General features: G+C 48.7%; 1 protein-coding gene across 5 annotated transcripts in view; it reads right to left on the reverse strand.

Annotated features, from left to right (window-relative positions):
- The window catches only part of SHROOM4 (shroom family member 4), a 217,400-nt gene that overhangs the window by 33,433 nt on the left and 165,723 nt on the right, over nt 1-18,244 (reverse strand). For all 5 annotated transcript variants that reach the window (XM_064574065.1, XM_064574068.1, XM_045878003.3 and 2 more), the window contains 3 exons: nt 15,864-15,998; nt 10,793-13,289; nt 5,191-5,252 (listed from right to left, as the gene is read on the reverse strand). In XM_064574065.1, the coding sequence (XP_064430135.1) occupies nt 5,191-5,252; nt 10,793-13,289; nt 15,864-15,998 (2,694 nt within the window). The remainder of the gene's footprint in view (nt 1-5,190; nt 5,253-10,792; nt 13,290-15,863; nt 15,999-18,244) is intronic.

Consider the following 18,244-nt stretch of genomic DNA (forward strand, 5'->3'; position numbering starts at 1 on the left):
TTGCTTTCCTGAAGGTCACTTGTGACTCTAAATTGTCAAAGCCAGTAGCGGTCCTCTCCTTATCCTCTGCCATGGTGCATTGGCCTACCTCTTCTGTCACACCAGCTGCTTGCTCCTTCAGTTTCCTTTGCTGGTTCTTCTTCCTCATCCTACCCCCTGGCTGGCTGATTGACAAACCTCCTCCAAAGAATCCACTTATCTTCCTCACTAACCTCAAATTCAGCATGCCCCAACTCAAATTTGTCATCTGCACCAAGCTAGCTCCCCTTTCTCACCTGCCCCAGCTCTGTCAATAACTTTCTCTGGGTCACCTGGGGCTCAGAGTCACTTTTGACTTATTTCCTTTCTGTCCCAAATTCCAGTCACCAGTTCTCTCTACTTTTCCCTCAGAAGGTGTCACTTACTTGTAAGGAAATCATTTGAACAGGTGATTCACATGAGAAGTGATGCAAATATTAAATAAACACATGAAAATATTTCAAACTAGAATAATCAAAGGAAGCCAATGAAAATTATCCTAGGTGCCATTTACACCTATTGCATTAGAAACATTTTCCACAGAAGGAAAGATTTGGGGGAAACTGGTATCCTTATATATTGCTCATGGCAGTGTAAAATGCCTCCTGGGAAAACAGTTTGGTGAAATCTATCAAGAACAATAAGAATGTTCATATTGTTGCGACTAGTAATCCCAACTCTGGATAATTGTTTTTTTTTTTTTTTTTTTAAAGATTTTATTTATTTATTTGAGAGAGAGAGAATGAGAAGGAGGAAGGTCAGAGGGAGAAGCAGACTCCCTGCCGAGCAGGGAGCCCGATGTGGGACTCGATCCCGGGACTCCAGGATCACGACCTGAGCCGAAGGCAGTCGCTTACCCGACTGAGCCACCCAGGCGCCCTCTGGATAATTGTTTTTAATGAGATAATTCAAAATGAGAAAAAGGTTATAGCTACTCAAAATTTTTCTGCAGCATTACTTTATAATAGCAAGAAATTGGAAACAACCTAATTATCCAACAATTTGGGAATGATTAAGCAAATTACAGCACATTAAGCTAGTGAAATATGCAGCCATTAAAATTTATAACTATTGAGGAAGCCTGTACAGCAACATGAAAAATTGTTTACCAAGTAATGCTTAGTGGGAGAGAAAAAAAAGCAGCAGGACACACAAAATCACATCTACATAGTTATAATAACTCTGCCACAAAAATCTCTATACCTATAGATAAAACCTGGTAGGGAAATGAAAACAATCAGGGTGTTAGGGTGGTAGGGCTAAGGCTGCTTTTTCTTCTGTTTTTAATTTCCTGTAATATTGTTTTCATAATAAACATTTTCTCCCCAAAATATCACACATATTTATCTGTCTCTTCTGCTTTGTTCCTGTTGTACCTCCCTTTCCCAGTCCAGGGCCATACTCGTTCACGCCTGGATCACTGACCCAAGCTGTTCTTCCTTCAACCTAGCTAGGCTGCAAATACAGCCCAGTGGCCTCAAGTACCACATTTATCACATCACTTACCTGATCGATAACCTTCGATAGCTTCTGTATTTGCGATACTATATAGTTTTCGAGGCCTACCTGTCCTGGTCCAATACCTCACTATTCACCGCTTTTCTCTGCTATTACTGCAGCTGCTGCCCCCCACCCCTTCCTTCTTCATCCTTATTGTCACAACTACCGTTTACTGAGGCTTTACTGTGCCGGGTGTGGTTCCAAATGCTTTATGCATATTTGCTCATTTAATCCTAGCAACAATCACAGGAGGTAGGTACTCTAACCTCATTTTACAAATAAGGAAACTGGGGCGCCTGGGTGGCTCAGTTGGTTAAGCGTCTGCCTTCGGCTCAGGTCATGGTCCTGGGATCCTGGGATCGAGCCCCGCATCGGGCTCCCTGCTCAGCGGGGAGTCTGCTTCTCCCTCTTCCTCTCCCTCTGCCTCTCCTGCTCATGCTCTCTCTCTCGCTATCTCTCCGTGTCAAATAAATAAATAAAATAAAACAAATAAGGAAACTGATGGGGCAGAGAGAGAGCACGTTGTGTGAGAGACAGAGGGAGGGAGGGAGGACCAGCCACTTGCCAAGCTCACACAGCTAGGGAAAATAAGAATCTGGGTTTGAACCCAGGCAGACTGATTCCAAGGCCAGAACTCTTTTATTTCTCCAACATACTCTGCTTAGCCCCTCTGGGCCTTTCCTCCTGTAGGTCCCAGTCTTCAGTTTTCTCACCCTCCAACAAACTTAAATAGAACAATTTATCATGTATTGGCCCTGTATCACGTGCCAGATGCTTCTTGTTTGAACGATATATTTGACACTTTTCGTCTTATGGCCACTCACCCGAGTAAGCAAGAGCTGGGTTTCAGTCCTGGTTTGTCCCTCTAGTAGCTGTGAGACCTTCACTGAAATTACCATAACTTCTCTGAACCTCACTTCCTTTATCTGAGTCAGTGGTTCTCAAAGTGTGACCCCAGGACCAGCTGCGTCAGCATCACCTGGCAGAGCTTGTTAGGAATGCAGATTTTGAGCTTCACTCCAAACCTACTGAATCACACTCTCTGGCAGGGGTTGAGGGGGAGGGGTGGGATCTACCTGTCTGTGGTTTAACAAGCCCTCCAGGTGTTTCCAAAGCACATTCAAGTTTGAAAACCACTGCCCTAGTTAGAATAATACCTACCTGACAGAGTTTTGGGGCATATAAAACATAACAAAATATGTGTAACTTAGCTGGCAGCACATAGGTTGTTTTGTAAGTGGTAATTTGTTATTACTGCTACTTAACTTCATGTGCGTTAGTCCTCCTTGCTCAAGCTGTGGGTGGACAGGCATTGTGCTTCCTGATGCTCTTTCTCTAATATTCCTCTGCTTGCCTCGAAAAAGGCAGTACATACACTAGATTTTGAATAAAGTCCTCTTCCCTCACTGCCTGACTGGTAGGAGAACCAGTTTGGAGAGGCGCCGTAGGTTAGTCTAGTATCTCTACAGGTAGACTACCTGGGTCTAGTCAACTTACCAGACCTGTGGGACGTCAGGCAAATGAATTTATCTGTGTATCCTTCAGTCTCTTCTCTCTGTCAAACAGAGTCTAATAATAACTACCCCTTAAGGTTATGGTGATAAATACAGTTGACCTTTGAACAATGGGGGGTTAGGGGTACCACCCCTCACTGCCCCCAAAGCAGTTGAAAATCCATGTGTAACTTTTGACTCTGCAAAAACTTAACTATTAATAGCTTGCTGTGGACTGGAAACCTTACTGATAACACAGTCAGTTAGCCCATATTTTGTATGTTCTATGCATTATATGCTATATTCTTATGATACAGCGAGCTAGGGAAAAGAAAATGTTATTAAGAAAAACATAAGGAAAAATACATTCACTGTGCTGTATTGTATTCGTTGAAAAAAAATTCATGGATAAGTGGCCCCATGTGATTCAAACCTGTGTCATTTCAAGGGTCAGCTGTAAATATTTGTAAAGTGCTTTGAATGGTGCCTAGAATAGAGCACCATGCTCAAGAAAGGTTAGTTAACATTATTATTTTTGTGTCATTTCACCCATTTGATGGTGGAGGAGGCTGTGTTTCTTCAGTTGGTAAGCCAATGACAAATACCTCTTGAGCAACTTCTCTGTGTCAGGCGTTGTGTTAGGGACAGAGGAGTCTACAGCCAAAATGTGGTCTCCTCTCTCAAAGGTCTCAGTCTAGTATGGGAAACTCAGCAGACCCACCAGACTGAAATGATCTCTCTAAGGACATGGTACAAGTTAGTCCACAGAGGGGAATCTGATCAGCCATAGAGTCCCATAGCACACCCACCCAGGCCTCAGACTTCTAAGACATGATGCTGAGGGATCCCTTTGAAAGGTTTCCTTAGGGATCCTACTTGATGCACTTATAAGGGGAAAGGCATAAACTTTGGGGCCAGACAAAACTGGGTCGTGTGACCTCAGCTAAGTTGTATAATCTCTCTGGACCTGGTCTATAAAATAGGTAAAAAGTGAACTGTTGTGGAGAATAAATGAGACTATGAATTAAAAAGGGTCCAGCCCAGTGACTGACAGATTATTCATAAATTTTGGGTTCTTCCCTTTTTTCATGGCCAACCAGAAAACTGATAGGTTTCTCAGACTTTGGAGTCAACAGAAAGCCCAAATTATTCCTGACTATCTCACCAAATCACAGGGGACAATGTAGACCCCCCAGAAAGAACCCTGGGCTCTTTGGGGGGTCAAGAGACCCAGAATCTAGTCCTTTCCCTTGGTGCCCACACAGAGACATGGCTAAGGGCCTTCTTCCCTGTTCCCCCTTCATTTCTAGAGGTTGAGTTAAAGAATCAATATGATTTAGGGCTATCTTGTATAATTTGGCCTGGAGAGGAACTGGCTAAAAGAATATATTAAAGAATTTCACAGAAAAGAGGGTCCTGCCAGGCTGATGGAGAGCAACCCGGCAAAAGTAACTGTCCATTCCTTATAGCAGGCCAGCTCATCTCTGGGGAACATGAGTTCCAGGTGCCAGGTTCCCCACATTACAGGAGCAGACTCTCCACTCTGGGCATTTTTTTTTTTTCCTTAAAGGCTTCGCCCAGGAAACTCTTTTCCCTCTAGTCCAAGCCCTATGTGCCATTTGCAAAAATGTCCCTACCTTCTTCCAGGAATTTTAATCTATCACTAGCATGACCTGTCCCTGGACTTTCAAGAGCAGACCCTAAGTTCTCAACAAGTCCTAGAAAAAGAACGGTGGCTGAGCCCAAGAGACAAGTGCCTCCAACAACTGAGGCAAAGGCAGAGCGGTAGCCGGACGGTCTTACCTCCTCTCTGTCCTCTCCGATTGCCCAATGGCCGCTGGGAAGGCGGGCACCGTTTATGCCTTCTCATCTATATTTCGGCATGATCTGCTCCCACGCGTCCTTGCGCCTGGGCAGGCCTGCCCCAGGCCTCTGAGCTGATGGGTGCAATGCCCACAATAGTGCCTGACTACTCCATGTTCCAAAATGTCCTAGTGATCAGTTGGGTCTGTAGCCCAGCTGCCTGGGGGGCGGGCTAGATTACATCTATGGTATCAAGTTCTTGGTATGGACACCAGGCTGGGTTCCTCAAAGGAAACTGAGCAAACACAAGATCTTAGCAATTCTATAGAAGCCTCAGAGACACCAACTCGCCCCAGCTCCCTGAGGGATCACTTACCTCCCTGACTGGCTGGTCTTCCTGTTTCCTGTTATTGGTTTCCATTTGTCCCCAGGAAATTCCTGCAAGGCAAAATTCTGATAAGTTAGGGAGCTCTGAGCAGACAGGTATCCAGATGGCCTCAAAAATGTGAAGAGGTCAGGAGCCCGTCCCTGGCCAGAACCCGCCCCCCCCGCCCCCCCGCCGCCCCCAATTGGTTTCTTCTACTCTCCCACGTCGGCTAGAGAAACAAGTACCTGGAGGGCTGCCTTTCTTGTCAGGAGGCCCGGTGAACAGCTGGGGGCATGCAGAGACGAAAGAGAGCACTCAGGGACCTGGATCGTGTGCTCTAGAAAGTCTGTGTTTCCCTCTCTTTCTGCACTCCCCTCCCAAACCACGTTATAAACCAGTTTAGCACGTTTGCTGTTTGCTCTGGCTCTTGTGAAGGAGGTCTTTTTGTTTGTTCTGCCGGGTGGACCTGCTCATTCCTCTTGCCTCTTCTCACATAGAAAGCATCTTCTTGGAAGCCCTGGCCCTTGAGGGGGCTTTGAGGCCCGAGACTCCTGCTGCAACCTTCTCCCAGGGTGAGGCAGATGGAGAGCATGCATGCCAGTACTTGGCCTGAGGTCACACAGGCCTGTACTGCCCGGGACCCTTCCTCCTCTTTCTCCTCCCAGCACCAGGTGCCACATTCCCCACATTATGGGAGCACACTCTCCACCCCGGGCATTCTTTCCTTAAGGGCTTTGCCCAAGCAACCCTTTACTCTGTAGCCCAAGCCACAGAGCCCATTTGTAAAAAAATGTCCTTTCCTTCCTATTCTAGCTCCAAACCTGATGCAAATTTGCCTCGGACGCTCTCCCCGATTTTGCACCCAGCATCCTCTATCTAGCAGCTTAGAGCTTAGCTCACCGGGAACGCACAATTTTTCCTAAACCTCACCGATCTTCCAAATTCCCTCTCTCCAATGCTATTACTGGTCCTGTTCAAAGTTTTATTACCTTTGCCCAGTAAAACTAAAACCAAAAAACAAAAATTTACTCCCTTTTGGGGGTAAGATACTTGGTGTCAGTCATTCTGGCTGAGACACTTATTAGCTGTGTTATTTGAAGGAAGTTATGTCACCTCTCTGAACCTCAGCTTCCTATCTGGCAAATAAAGACTACGCTATCAAGCTTTGCCGGCTTCCCAGGAGTGAGAACAAAGCGGGATGCGCCTAGAGGATGCCTAGCACAGCGCTCAGCACATGTAGGAGGCTGTAGATGTCAGGAGCCACAGAAAAGATGAGGTTTTATAGCTTTCCCAAGACCAGAGTGGTTCCTGCCTGTACCTGTCATGTTAGAGCAGCTCTGACCACTTGTTAGACTTCAGACTCCGCCTCGACGCCCTTCTGAGATGTCCCTGCCCTCAAAGACACTATTACTCATTCAGCCACAGTGGGAGCCAGGATTTCCTGTCCTTGCCCTGTGGAAAGTGCTCAGTAAGTAGCAGTGGCCAAACCAAACAGAGTCCTGTCCCCATTTGCAGCCTCCTTCTCAGCTCCCCAGTATATCCCCTTCCTTTTTTCCTTTGAGCCACTTAGGTTGCCGTAAATCGCCTGTGCTCTTTGAACCAACGAGACACTTATCCCTTTGGCTTGTTGTGGATGGGGATCGCCTGCCGCCCCGGTGGAAGCCATACAGCCAGAAGGCATCCTGCCATGCTGGAGAGGGCCTGGGCTTTTCCGTCCGCTTATGGAGAGAGAGGGTAGCACAACTAGGAGCTTGGCCTCTGAAGCTAGAGGACATGGATTCAAATCCCACACCTGCCCTTTTCTAGCTGTGTGACCTCAGGCCAAGTACTCAGCTTCTCTTTAGCTGGTGTCCCCCAGCTATTTCATGGTGAGATCATCATAATAACACGACCTATTTCCTGACACCGTATCGAGGACTAAATGAGTACCTGGTGCACCGTGGATACTCAAATGTTAGTTTCTATGATGCTGTTCAAGTTTGGGCTTTGCCACTTGCTAGATGGGTGGCCCCTCTGAGCCTCAGCTTCCCTGGCTATAAAATGGGGATCCTATTATACCTTGTGTCATACAATTGGTCATTTGAGCTGGGGTGTCCTATCCCATGCTGCAAGTTTTCCCTCTGTCTGAGGTGTGTAAGTGTGTGGGGTCAGGTGGCAGGGGTAGAAATGGGCATGAAGTGGCTCCACGTATCTGAAAGCCTAGTGTCTAAGCAGACCTGCTGAGCTGGTCTAACAGGCACTGGGAGCCCAGTGTGTCCCCCTCCCTCAGAGTACAAAAGGAGAGGCATGGTGTGGGTACACCTCCATTGCCTCTGCCAACCGCTGCAACCTGGAACTTTCACCTCCTTCCCTTATGGAGTTACTAGCTCTGGGCTGACACTTCGGCAAGCCATCATTTCCTCTCTCCCAGCTTCAGCCCCGTTTCTCTACTGTCTACTTGCAGAACCTTCTTTCGGCAAGCGTTTCAAGCTAAGCCAAAATCTCCCCTGGTTTTAGGAGAAAATAACTCACACTTACAAGATGATTACTATCCAGTAGTCACTGTTCTAAGGGCTTTACACATGTTTCATCATTTAATCCTCACAACCAACTTATGAAGTAGGTACTATTACCTGTGTGTTTTTTTTGAGATGGGAAAGCTTGGGGATTTGAACACAGGCGGTCTGGTTCCCGCATCAGTGCCCTCTAGCCATTATTTTATATTTCCTCTCCTCTTTGCTTCAACATTTTGTTATAAATCTTTTCAAGCATACAGAAAAGTTGAACAAGTTTATACAATTACCCATATATCCACCACTTAGATTTGACAATTAATATTTTACTAAAACTGCCTTATCCCATACCTGTTCACTCCTCAATCCGTCCACCAATCTGTCTTACCTTCTTCATGTATCTTAAAGTGACAACTTTATCCCCAGAAATTTGAAAACGTAAAGGAAATAGAAAGATTTCTTGACTCAAGAAGAAATAGGTGACCGAAATGACCTATATCTAGTAAAGACATGGGATGTGTAGCTTAAAATCTTTCCACAAAGAAAACTCCAGGTCTCGATGCCTTCGATGATAAATTCTACTAAACACTTAAGGAAGAAATAATACCAATTGAATGCAAACTCTTCTTGAAGATGGAAGAGGAGGGGCCACCTCCCAACGTATTTGGTAAGGCCAGCACCTTGACATGAAAACCAGACAAGGACAATACAAGAAAACTACAGACTAAAATCCCCGATTAATCGGGCGCCTGGGTGGCTCAGTTGGTTAAGTGACTGCCTTCGGCTCAGGTCATGATCCCAGGGTCCTGGGATCGAGTCCCGCATCGGGCTCCCTGCTCTGCGGGGAGCCTGCTTCTCCCTCTCCCACTCCCCCTGCTTGTGTTCCCTCTCTCGCTGTGTCTCTCTCTGTCAAATAAATAAATAAAATCTTTAAAAAATAAATAAAATAAAATCCCCGATTAACATAAACACAAAAATCCTTAACAAAATATTCGCAAATCAAATCTAGTAACATAGAAAAGGGATACTATGTCATGACCAAGTAGGATTTAATCTGGCAATGCTAGTCTAGTTCTTATTTCAAAAATCAATCAATTATAATTCACCATATCAATAGAGTAAAAGAGAAAACTATAGGATCATTTCAGTAGCTATAGACAAAGCACTTTAGAAAATCCAGCATCCACTCCTGATAAAAGTTCTCAGCAAACTAGGAATGAAAAGGAACTTCCTCAACCTGCCAAAGGGCATCTACGAAAAACCTACAGATCACATCAAGCTTACTAGAGCAAGATTAGGAACAAAGCAACACTGGCCACACTTACCACTTCTTTTTTTTTTTTTTTTTTAATTTGAGAGAGCGAGAACGAGAGACAGAGAGCATGAGAGGGAGGAGGGTCAGAGGGAGAAGCAGACTCCCTGCCGAGCAGGGAGCCCGATGCGGGACTCGATCCCGGGACTCCAGGATCATGACCTGAGCCTAAGGCAGTCTCTCAACCAACTGAGCCACCCAGGCGCCCCCACACTTACCACTTCTATGAAACATTGTATCGGAGGCCCTAGATGGCGCAGTAAGGCCCCCCTCCCCTAGAAAAGGCATACACAATGGAAAGGAAGGTAAAAACCAATTTCATTTGCAGATGACATGATTGTCTATGTAGAAAATCTTTTAAAGTCTACCACAAAGCTACCAGAACTAATAAGTGAGTTCCGCAAGGTTGCAGGATACAAGGCCACACACAGAATTAAATTGTTATTTCCATATAGTATTAAAATGAATTTGAACTTGATATTAACAATACTATTTACAATAGCATCAAAAACATGAAATCCTAAGATAAATAACAAAATACGTTCAACATTTGTAGGCTGAAAACCGTAAGTTGTGTACCTCAATATAGCTCAAAAACGTCAGCATACGTGTTATTAAATGAAGTTTGATATTTGTTTCTAATGTTTTTAGGCAAAATTTACCTCCAGTGAAATGCGCAAATATTCAGTGTACATTTGTTGAGGTTTCATGAATGCATACACCTGTGTAACTCAAACGCTTACCAAGATACAGAACATTATCAGCATCTGACAATGTTCCCTCATGCCTTTTCCCCTCAATCTCTGTGGCACCTTCTGTAGGTAACCACTGTTTTGAACTTGTTTCCCACTGAAGAGCTGTTCTAGAATGTTACATAAAAGGAATAGTATATACTCTTTTGGGTAAGGCTTCTTTCACCCCTAAGGTTCCTTTTTTTTTTTTCAAAGAATGTGTATTGAGAAATTTCATTCAGAGTCATTCAGAAGTGTCTGCCTAGGCAATAACATTTCGACACAGGAATTCACTTCTGATCTGAGAGCGCCAGCCAAAAGGTGGTGCTAGGGAAGCCATGGGGCAGGAATGTGGCAGGGATCACGAAGGACATAGGGGATCCTCTCAGAAGTACCCTGGGGGATGGTGGTGGCCTGTGTTGGGGTGGTAGGTCATCACCAGGGTATAACAACGGCTAGTCTAGCCCCGGGTCTCTGAGAAAGATAGGCTGGAGAAGGGCATAAGGATTTATTCTTGAGAAACCCAGACAGGTCAAATCTCTAAAAGCAGAACCCTGGGGGACATCTGCAAAGTAGTTTGTAAGCAGGAAATGGAAGGGAATAAGTGCTATTTTCTGTCAGGCACTGGGCCTGTTTTGATCCTTACAACTGGATCTATGAGGCAGCCATTATTTCCCCCCATCTGTAGAGATGAGGTCATAAGACTTTTCTCAGCACTGGCCATTTCATGAGGCAAAAATGCTCTCTTTTGCCCTTTCAAAATCATGCGATTGCAAGTTCTGGTGGTTGCACGACTTGCTCAAGGTCACTCAGATACCCGTTTTACAGTCAGGATACAAATCCTGGTTCTGTCCGTTTTGTGAAGAAAAAATAATGCTATTTTCACCTAACTCTCAAGGTGGGTTAACTGCAATTGCGGTGGCCGAGTGTCTTGCCCAGGGTTATGAAAATAGCATGTGGCGAAGCCAGGGTACGGTTTCAAGGGATTGGAATTGTGGTATCTTCCAGGGCTCTCCCTCGCTTTCTCCTCACCGGGAGAATAACGAAGCAAACCCATCCAAGAACCAAGGCCTCACCTGCACTGTCGGCTTCCTGGGCTTCCAGGTGTTGCCGGGCGCCAGGCTGCCGTCCTCGGGGCCACCGTGCGGGGGATTATGACAGCAAGCTGAACACCGGACACACGGGTGGTGGTGGCATCGACAGTTGTAGCAGTTTGGCATCATGTTTCTCTTTCGCAGAGCAGGGCAGAGTTCCCCAGAACAATAAATGCAAGCGTCATGGACTACAGCTCCCTGGATGTTGCAGGGGTAAGAGCAGGTCCTGCGGTAATCAAAATCACCACAGCGCAGCGGCTTGCAGCACATGGATTGTTCTAGACCTTTGCTTGCAAAACATTCTGAGTAGGTGGGGGTTTCTGGTTGAAGGGGTGACAGAGAATGATAGGATTGGTCTGGGGCACGATATGGCTGGTCTGTGGAATGGTAGGGCTGGTCCATCGGATGGCGCCTCAACTCCCTATAGCTGGAGCTCATCGGCTGGAAGTTTGGGTCTAGAGGTTTTGGTCTCTGGGTAAAAGTCTTATTGTTATGAGTGGTTAAACCTGGCAAATGAGATGTAGATAAGGATTTGCTAGTCTCTTCAAAGAACTTTCTTCTGTCGGCAAAGGGCAAGAGGATAGCTTCCTCCCCAGCTTGGGCAGCAGAAGCCTTCAATTCCTTGCTGTCACCTGGGTTAGGAGGGCCTTCCACGGCTCGTGCCACATGTGGCTGCAGGGTGTGCTCTGGAGACCACCTCCAGTGACCTCCGCGGACTCCGCGGTGAACACTTGTCTTCGCAGAGTCTGAGGACGAGGGGTCCGATGCTTTCCACCAGGTGTTCAGGCTCACGGAGGGCGGGCCAGGCCTCCGGCCGGGGCTTATTTGTCCCTCCAAACCTGTCCTAGATTCATGGCTCTCTGGGGCTTGGCTGAGGCACTCTGAAGACCGAGCCCTGAGCATCATGCTCCTGTTGACGAGCTTGTCTCTGGGGCTGGGTGGTTTTTTACATGAGGACAGAAGCGATGAGCTGGAGGCAGGAGGTGGAGTACTTTCTAGGGGCTCCTCGGTCTCCTGCACTGGCTCCTTAGTGTCACACAGCTGCGGCAAGGGATTCTTGCTTTTCTGGAGCTGGGCCTTCCTCCTCTGGATTTCATTACGCAGATTGGTAGCAAAACGCTCACTCTTCCGCCGGTTTTGGATTGAGCGGCCCCGGGGCCCTCCGTTCCGCCTACTGTCCCCCCGGCCACATTCCTTGGGTTCGCTGTCCCCTTCTTCAGTGGCCCCTGTGCTACCAGCTCCTTTAGTGGTGGAAGAACAACCCCTGGCTTGTGGGACAAGGGATCCAGAGGCAGAGGAGGGCTGCTGGCTGGCTAGTTCACTGCCTGCTCGGCACGCTCTGCTCGGGTCCTGGAAGCCTTTCTCTGGAGGGTGTCCGTCAGCCTCTGTGTGTGGGGAACTGCTTGCGCTCGGCTGCCCTGAACTCAAGGGCCTATCATCCACCTGCCTGGCCTTTCCGTCTTTGCTGGGCTGGTCCTGGGCTCCTCCTGTAGGGACACACGGACTTCCCTTCCCCGCGTGGTTGCCATGCAAAGGTGACAGAGTCCACTCATGGCCGGCCTGCCCGGCTGGGAGCTCCGTGCCCTTGCTGCCCCTGGTATCAAGGTGTACATGCTGTAAGTGGGACGCCAGCAGCTGTTCCGGGGCACTGTGGCGGTGCCCTGTGGGTCCTGTGACGTGTGGAGCGCTGCCAAAAGAAGAAGCCTTAGCTAGCTCGGCTGAAGCCTTGCTGAGGGGGCTGGAATCTATGCTGGAAGCTTTGTCATACACTTTTGGGAATCCGACCGCTTTGGCCGAGGCCTCCATCAGTAGATGCTCAGAGTCCTGCTGGCTGGGTTCAGGAGCTTGGCTGAGCTCACAGTTCTGATGGCCCTCGTTTGTCACTTGGTCTTGCCCGCTGAGGCAGCAGAACCTGTTAGGGTTCCTTGGGGATAGCACGGTGTCTAAGCTCACTTTCTCCTTCAGCTGCGACGCGTGCCCAGGCTCAGAAGCCCTGCGCTGCTCTCCGTTGAGGAGCTGGGCTCTGGAGGCCTGGAGACTATCTCGCCTCACTGGAGGCTGTGGTGGACCTCCGGCAGCCTTGGCAGGCCCCGAGGGGTGGGCCTCCTGCAGGCGGGATGACATCTGGGAGCTGGGAGTCAGGTGGCCCCCGTCGCTGCGCCGGCTGCCTCCTGAGGTCTCGGTCACACTGGGCTGGCCGTGAGGGGCTTTAGTTGGCCCCAGGCCTTGCGTGAGGCAGTCTGCGGAGCCCGGCTCCTCTGGCCTGAGGGAAAGGGCACAGTCAGAGGCGTTCGAGCTGGCTGAGAAGGAGCTATAGGCCGAGTCACGCTGGTTGGGGTACATGTTCTGATCGATGGGCAAGAGGTGGCCCTCGTAGGTAGCTTGGCCTGGTTGCTCCAGGCTCTCCATGCTGCCAATGGAGCTGCTTTTCTCAGTGCTGCAGTGGCGGGAAAGGGAGCACCACTGCACACACACGTCACTGCAAGACACAGGGCACACTGGTTAGTCAGCCAAATGACCAGATCCCCTTCCCACCTCGGCCAGCCCTGCCACGGGAGAAGGCAGAACAACCCAGAGAAGGCAGAACTCCCATGCCGCAAATAAGAAGGCGATAAGGCCACAAGGGAAGCAAGGGAAGCAGCGAAAGATAGGGACACGGGGGTGCCACAGAGATGTGGTAGAATGGGACACAAGACAACGTATGGGAGCAGGAGAGGGCAAGATCCCAGAGACGAAAAGTGTAAGAACTCCACTGGGGCTTATGCTCTGTTTCCCTGCCGCCAGTGAGTCTAGAATGGCTTCTGGCCTGTCACCGTCCTTAGGGAGTCAGCATGTGGCTCTCGGCCAGGAGAGACAATCATAGAATATTAGTATCAGAGAGGGGCTCTAAAGGGTTGATTCAATTTCAGCCAGCCCATTTTGCAAATCAGTGGGCTGCTGGGTTTGAGTGTGCGTCAGGGAGCGCAGGGAGGGCTCGTCCAAACACACGTCCCTGGGTCCCATCCCCAGAGTGCTACAGCTGGGTGCACCCTGAGAATTTGTTCTTCTAACAAGTTCCCAGGTGATGCTGGTACTCTTTGCTGGCCCAGGGACTACACTTTTGAGAACGGCTGGAGTAAAGCAAGCCCCGCAAAAGGAAGTGATTCTGAGGAGATTTTTCTCAAGATCACCCAGCTGTAGCTTGTGACCCAGACACGGCCGGAATTTCAGCAACCCCCTGTTTTCTTCTTGATACTAGTAAGCCTGACCATTTACCAAGGGCCAACAGTGTGCCAGCACTTCATGATGTCTCATCTCAAACTGAAGGGGAGAGATTATTATCGCCACCTTACAGCCAAAAAACAGGCTTAGCGAGGTAAACTGACCAGCTCACATAGGTGCTAAAGAAGCAGAGCTAGAATTTGAACCCAAGCCTCTATGAGTCCAGTGTCTTAGCTCTTCTGCTATACTATTTGTTAAATGGGACTAATAAGGGACGTCTGGGTGGCTCAGTCGGTTAAGCGTCTGCCTTTGGCTCGGGCATGATCTCAGGGTCCTGAGATTGAGCCCCGCATCGGGCTCCCTGCTCAGTGGGGAGTCTGCTTCTCCCTCTCCCTCTTCTCTTGCTCTCCCTCTCCCTCTCTGTCTCTGTCTCTCGCTCTCAAATAAATAAATAAAATCTTTTAAAAAATGGGACTAATAATAATATCTGTATCAGAGGGTTGCTTTGTGGGTGAAATCAGTTAATAAATGTAAAGCTCTTGTCACAGTCTGGGCACCTAGAAAAGTTCAACACACGTTAGCTGCTGCTCATTTGCTTTTTGTTTTAATTGCTATTTGTTAGGAGCACCCTCTGTACCACTAGTGTTGACATTAGGGTTGCTGCCCACCCTTCCCTCCCTCATCCCCCCACAGCCAAGCCAAACCAGGGAGACCAAGGAAGGGACCGTGGTCAGACACAATCTTGAATTTTAAGTACCATTTCCCACAAACAAAGCCAAAGTGAGCCAAGTCATGCCAGTAACTCCCAATGACTAGAACCCCAGAGGTCGCAGACTGTTCTCAGAAAGGCCACAGTTCAGAAAGCCAGAGATGAGCGGTGGCAGGGGCCCACAAGACCCTCAGATCAGCCTTCCTTAATCCTTGCTCCCTGTTCGCCCCTTAGCCACTCTGCTCACTTGACCTCTGGGCTAAGAATCCATCAGTCCCTTGTTGGCAAGGGATCCTGCCACCCACCCTGCCACCCTTCCTGCTGCAAACAACCACACCCCCACTCAAACAGGAGCCAAGCTCAGAATATGTTTCAGTGTATTCTTTCAGAACAAAACTGCCTCCGCCTCTGCTCGGAGCCCCTGTCTTCTGAAGCCAAATAAAGTCATTGACTGGGGGCAAACTCAGCACGTGCCTTCCCTGAGCCTCATCAACAGAAATTCCTCCTGAGAGGGAAGATCTTGGTGTGGTAGGGAAAGGTCAGCTTTGCTCGCTCTGAGTTTTCACAGAAAAAGTTCTCTGCCTCTTCTGGGCAGCTGTTTTGACAACAGGCAATACCAGGCCCCACTGAATTGAGAGATCCTCATGGCAAGTAGACCCTGTTATTCAGGGAGGTGCCCAGTCTGAAGGCTTTGGCTCTGTGACAGAGCTGATGAACTCTGGATGAGATCACCAGTGAGTCACTGTAGCTAGGGAAGAGGACCAGAACTGAGCCCCCATGCCCTCCTGCATTAAGAGACCGGGCGGGGCGGGGTGGGGGGGATGAGGAAGAACCAGGGGAAAAGAGGGCAAAGGAGCAGCCGCTGAAGTAGGATGAGAAGCAGGAGAGTGTGGCGTCTCGCAAGCCACGTGAGCTAAGTATTTCAAGGAAACATTTTCTAGAAGGGAAGGGACTGTCCCAAAGTCATAGAGAATTGGCAGTAAGTAGCTGAGGACTAGAACCCAGGGACCACGGATTCCCACTCCGTTTTCCATTACAGCTCTCTGGGCTCTGCAACATCTAACGGGGACTAGAGCAGAAGAGGGGACATGGCCAGGTTGTCTACCCTCCCGCCTACCTTGAGGGGGCGTGTTCTAGACTCACCTGGTGTTGCAGCCGGAATGCCAGGACAAGCTGAAGGCTTCAGAAGGGAAATGCATGGTGGTGGCCGCTTCAGGGCATCCCTCCAGCAGCTTGGCCACATGCCATGAGTGCGGCCTACTGACAGGGGCGTTTCTCCTACAGCAAGAAAGGAACAGGAAGTCAGCTTAGGGAACCAGGGCTGAAATCACTTCCCATGCAGCTTCCGCCCCCCACCCGCGCTTTCCCTTAAATGAGGGAGAACATCTTGCAAGGAGCTGATATAGGAATCTTAGTGGCCCTCCTCAGCTCCCAGCACTCAAATCTCCTTCATCCTGAGGGCGAGGTGTGGCTACACGGAACGTTGGCTCCGCAGGGCGGTTTTGCTCGTGGGTGTATCCCAAGCAGTGCCAGACACCATAGTAGATGCTCAGTAAGTATCTGTGGAAGAAATGAGTACTGCTACCCAGTAAACAGTGAGCTACCCTAAGTTTTCTTTGAGGAAAAAAAAATCAATCTGGTCAGTCTTCCCACTTTTTCTCTACGAAAAGAAGAGGCAAGTGATTGGGAAGTTCAAACAAGTCAACACGAGGCTGCGAATCCTCCAGTTTTCACTTGTTCATTTGATAAGCATTTGTTGTATGTACCGTCTGGGCACAGCTCTGGGGATACAGACAGGAATCAAACACCATCTCTGCCCTTGAGAGCTTACAGATGAGTGAGAGCGAGAGAGCGAATTCAAATAAAGCCTCGTGAAGGCCCTGAGAGAGTGAAGGCTAAGATGGGTACAGAGGTGAGACGCCCATGTTTGCAGGCAAAGAGGGGGGCAAAGAGCCCCAACTCCTGCCAGGGAACATAGCACAAAGTGGTGAAGGGCGCAGGGCGAGGCTGACAGAAGAGACTGGCTGCTCAGCACGGCAGGGGTACCTAAAGGGAAAGAGGTTTGAGGCCAAGGCCCTGGATACAACCACAGGGTCTGTCTGGTGCTGGAGGCCGCCGCCTTACTCTTGCGCTGACCGGCTTAGACAAGACCCATTCTTGTCCTCTGGTATATTCCCTGTGAAGAGACGTCGCCCTTGCAAGTGGGGAAGAATGACATGGGGAAGAGCAGAGCACACATGGGACATGGGTTGTGCCAGAAGATTAGGAGAAGACTGATGAGGTGGGGGAGGGAGGGACAGAAAGCAAGTAAGCAAGAAAAAGACAGATGTCAGAAGGACCAGGTGGATGATAGAGATAAGAGTGAGAGAGGATCGGGGCGCCTGGGTGGCTCAGTCGGTTAAGTGTCTGCCTTTGGCTCGGGTCATGATTCCAGGGTCCTGGGATCAAGACCCACGTCAGCTCCCTGCTCAGCAATGAGTCTGTTTCTCCCTCTCCCTCTGCCCCTCTGCCTGCTTGTGCTCTCTCTCTCTCAAATAAATAAATAAAAATCTTAAAAAAAAAAAAAAAGAGTGAGAGAGGATACCAAGAAAAACAAATGACAGAAAGGGAGAAAATTGAGAGACGTTATAGAGAAATACATAGTAAAGGGGAATGGGTGGTAGAGAGAGAGATGAATGACAGAGTAAGAGAAAAGGAGGATAAATAAGGAGATGTGAGAGAGAAAGAGGATAGCTTCTTTACTAATTTATGCAGTCATTTACTGTGACAAGCTCCATACTAGACACTGAGGGTACAGAGTTGACTAGGAGAAGGGGCCCTGTTTTGAACAAGCTTGTTATCTAGTGTGTTAAATCAGCTCCCTACCTCCCAGGAGCAGTATGAATAGACTTGAGCTGGATTCCATCCTAGCTGGGAATGCCCCTCACCCCAGCGGAAACACAGAAAATCCCAGAAGTGCACGGCTCTAGAGGCCCAAGGCCTAAAAAGATAGTCCTGAGAAGAATGGCCCTGCTGGGGAAAACATGGGTTGAGTGGTAACAGGCCAGACGCGGACAAGGAGGTGTGAGAGGAAGGGCAAGGGAAGCTGCTTGTCAAAGTTCAGGAACCAGAGCCACAGGTCAGCAGCCCTGGCTAGGATTTATGGGGAGGAAAGCCAAGAGAGGCCCCCACTTTTAACTGTAGTGCTCTATTATGGGTTTCAGAGTGCCCAGCAGGGAGGTTGGAAGCACAAGAAGACCTTGGCGGGGGAGGAGGTGGGGGCTCTGTTCCAGAGTCTCATGCACAAAGCCATGGTGCTAGAAATCCTTCCAGCTACTCTTAGGTGGTAGTCACCCATTAACAACTATGTATAAAGCAGCTCACGGAAGTACTATGTACCGCTACATACTATGAACCATGTGTGTCTACTGTGCGCTCTGCTTCTAGGCACTGAGGGAGAACACAGGGGAGAACAGGGTACCTCTCTTATTTGGGGCCCTTCATCCATATCCAGGATTTCCGAAGTTCTTCTGAGTCCAGGGTTT

This window comes from Mirounga angustirostris, unplaced genomic scaffold, assembly GCF_029215605.1.
Source record: "Mirounga angustirostris isolate CCGP_5_RB_7025 unplaced genomic scaffold, mMirAng1.0.hap1 SCAF_11, whole genome shotgun sequence".
In the NCBI taxonomy this organism is placed as follows: Eukaryota; Metazoa; Chordata; class Mammalia; order Carnivora; family Phocidae; genus Mirounga; species Mirounga angustirostris.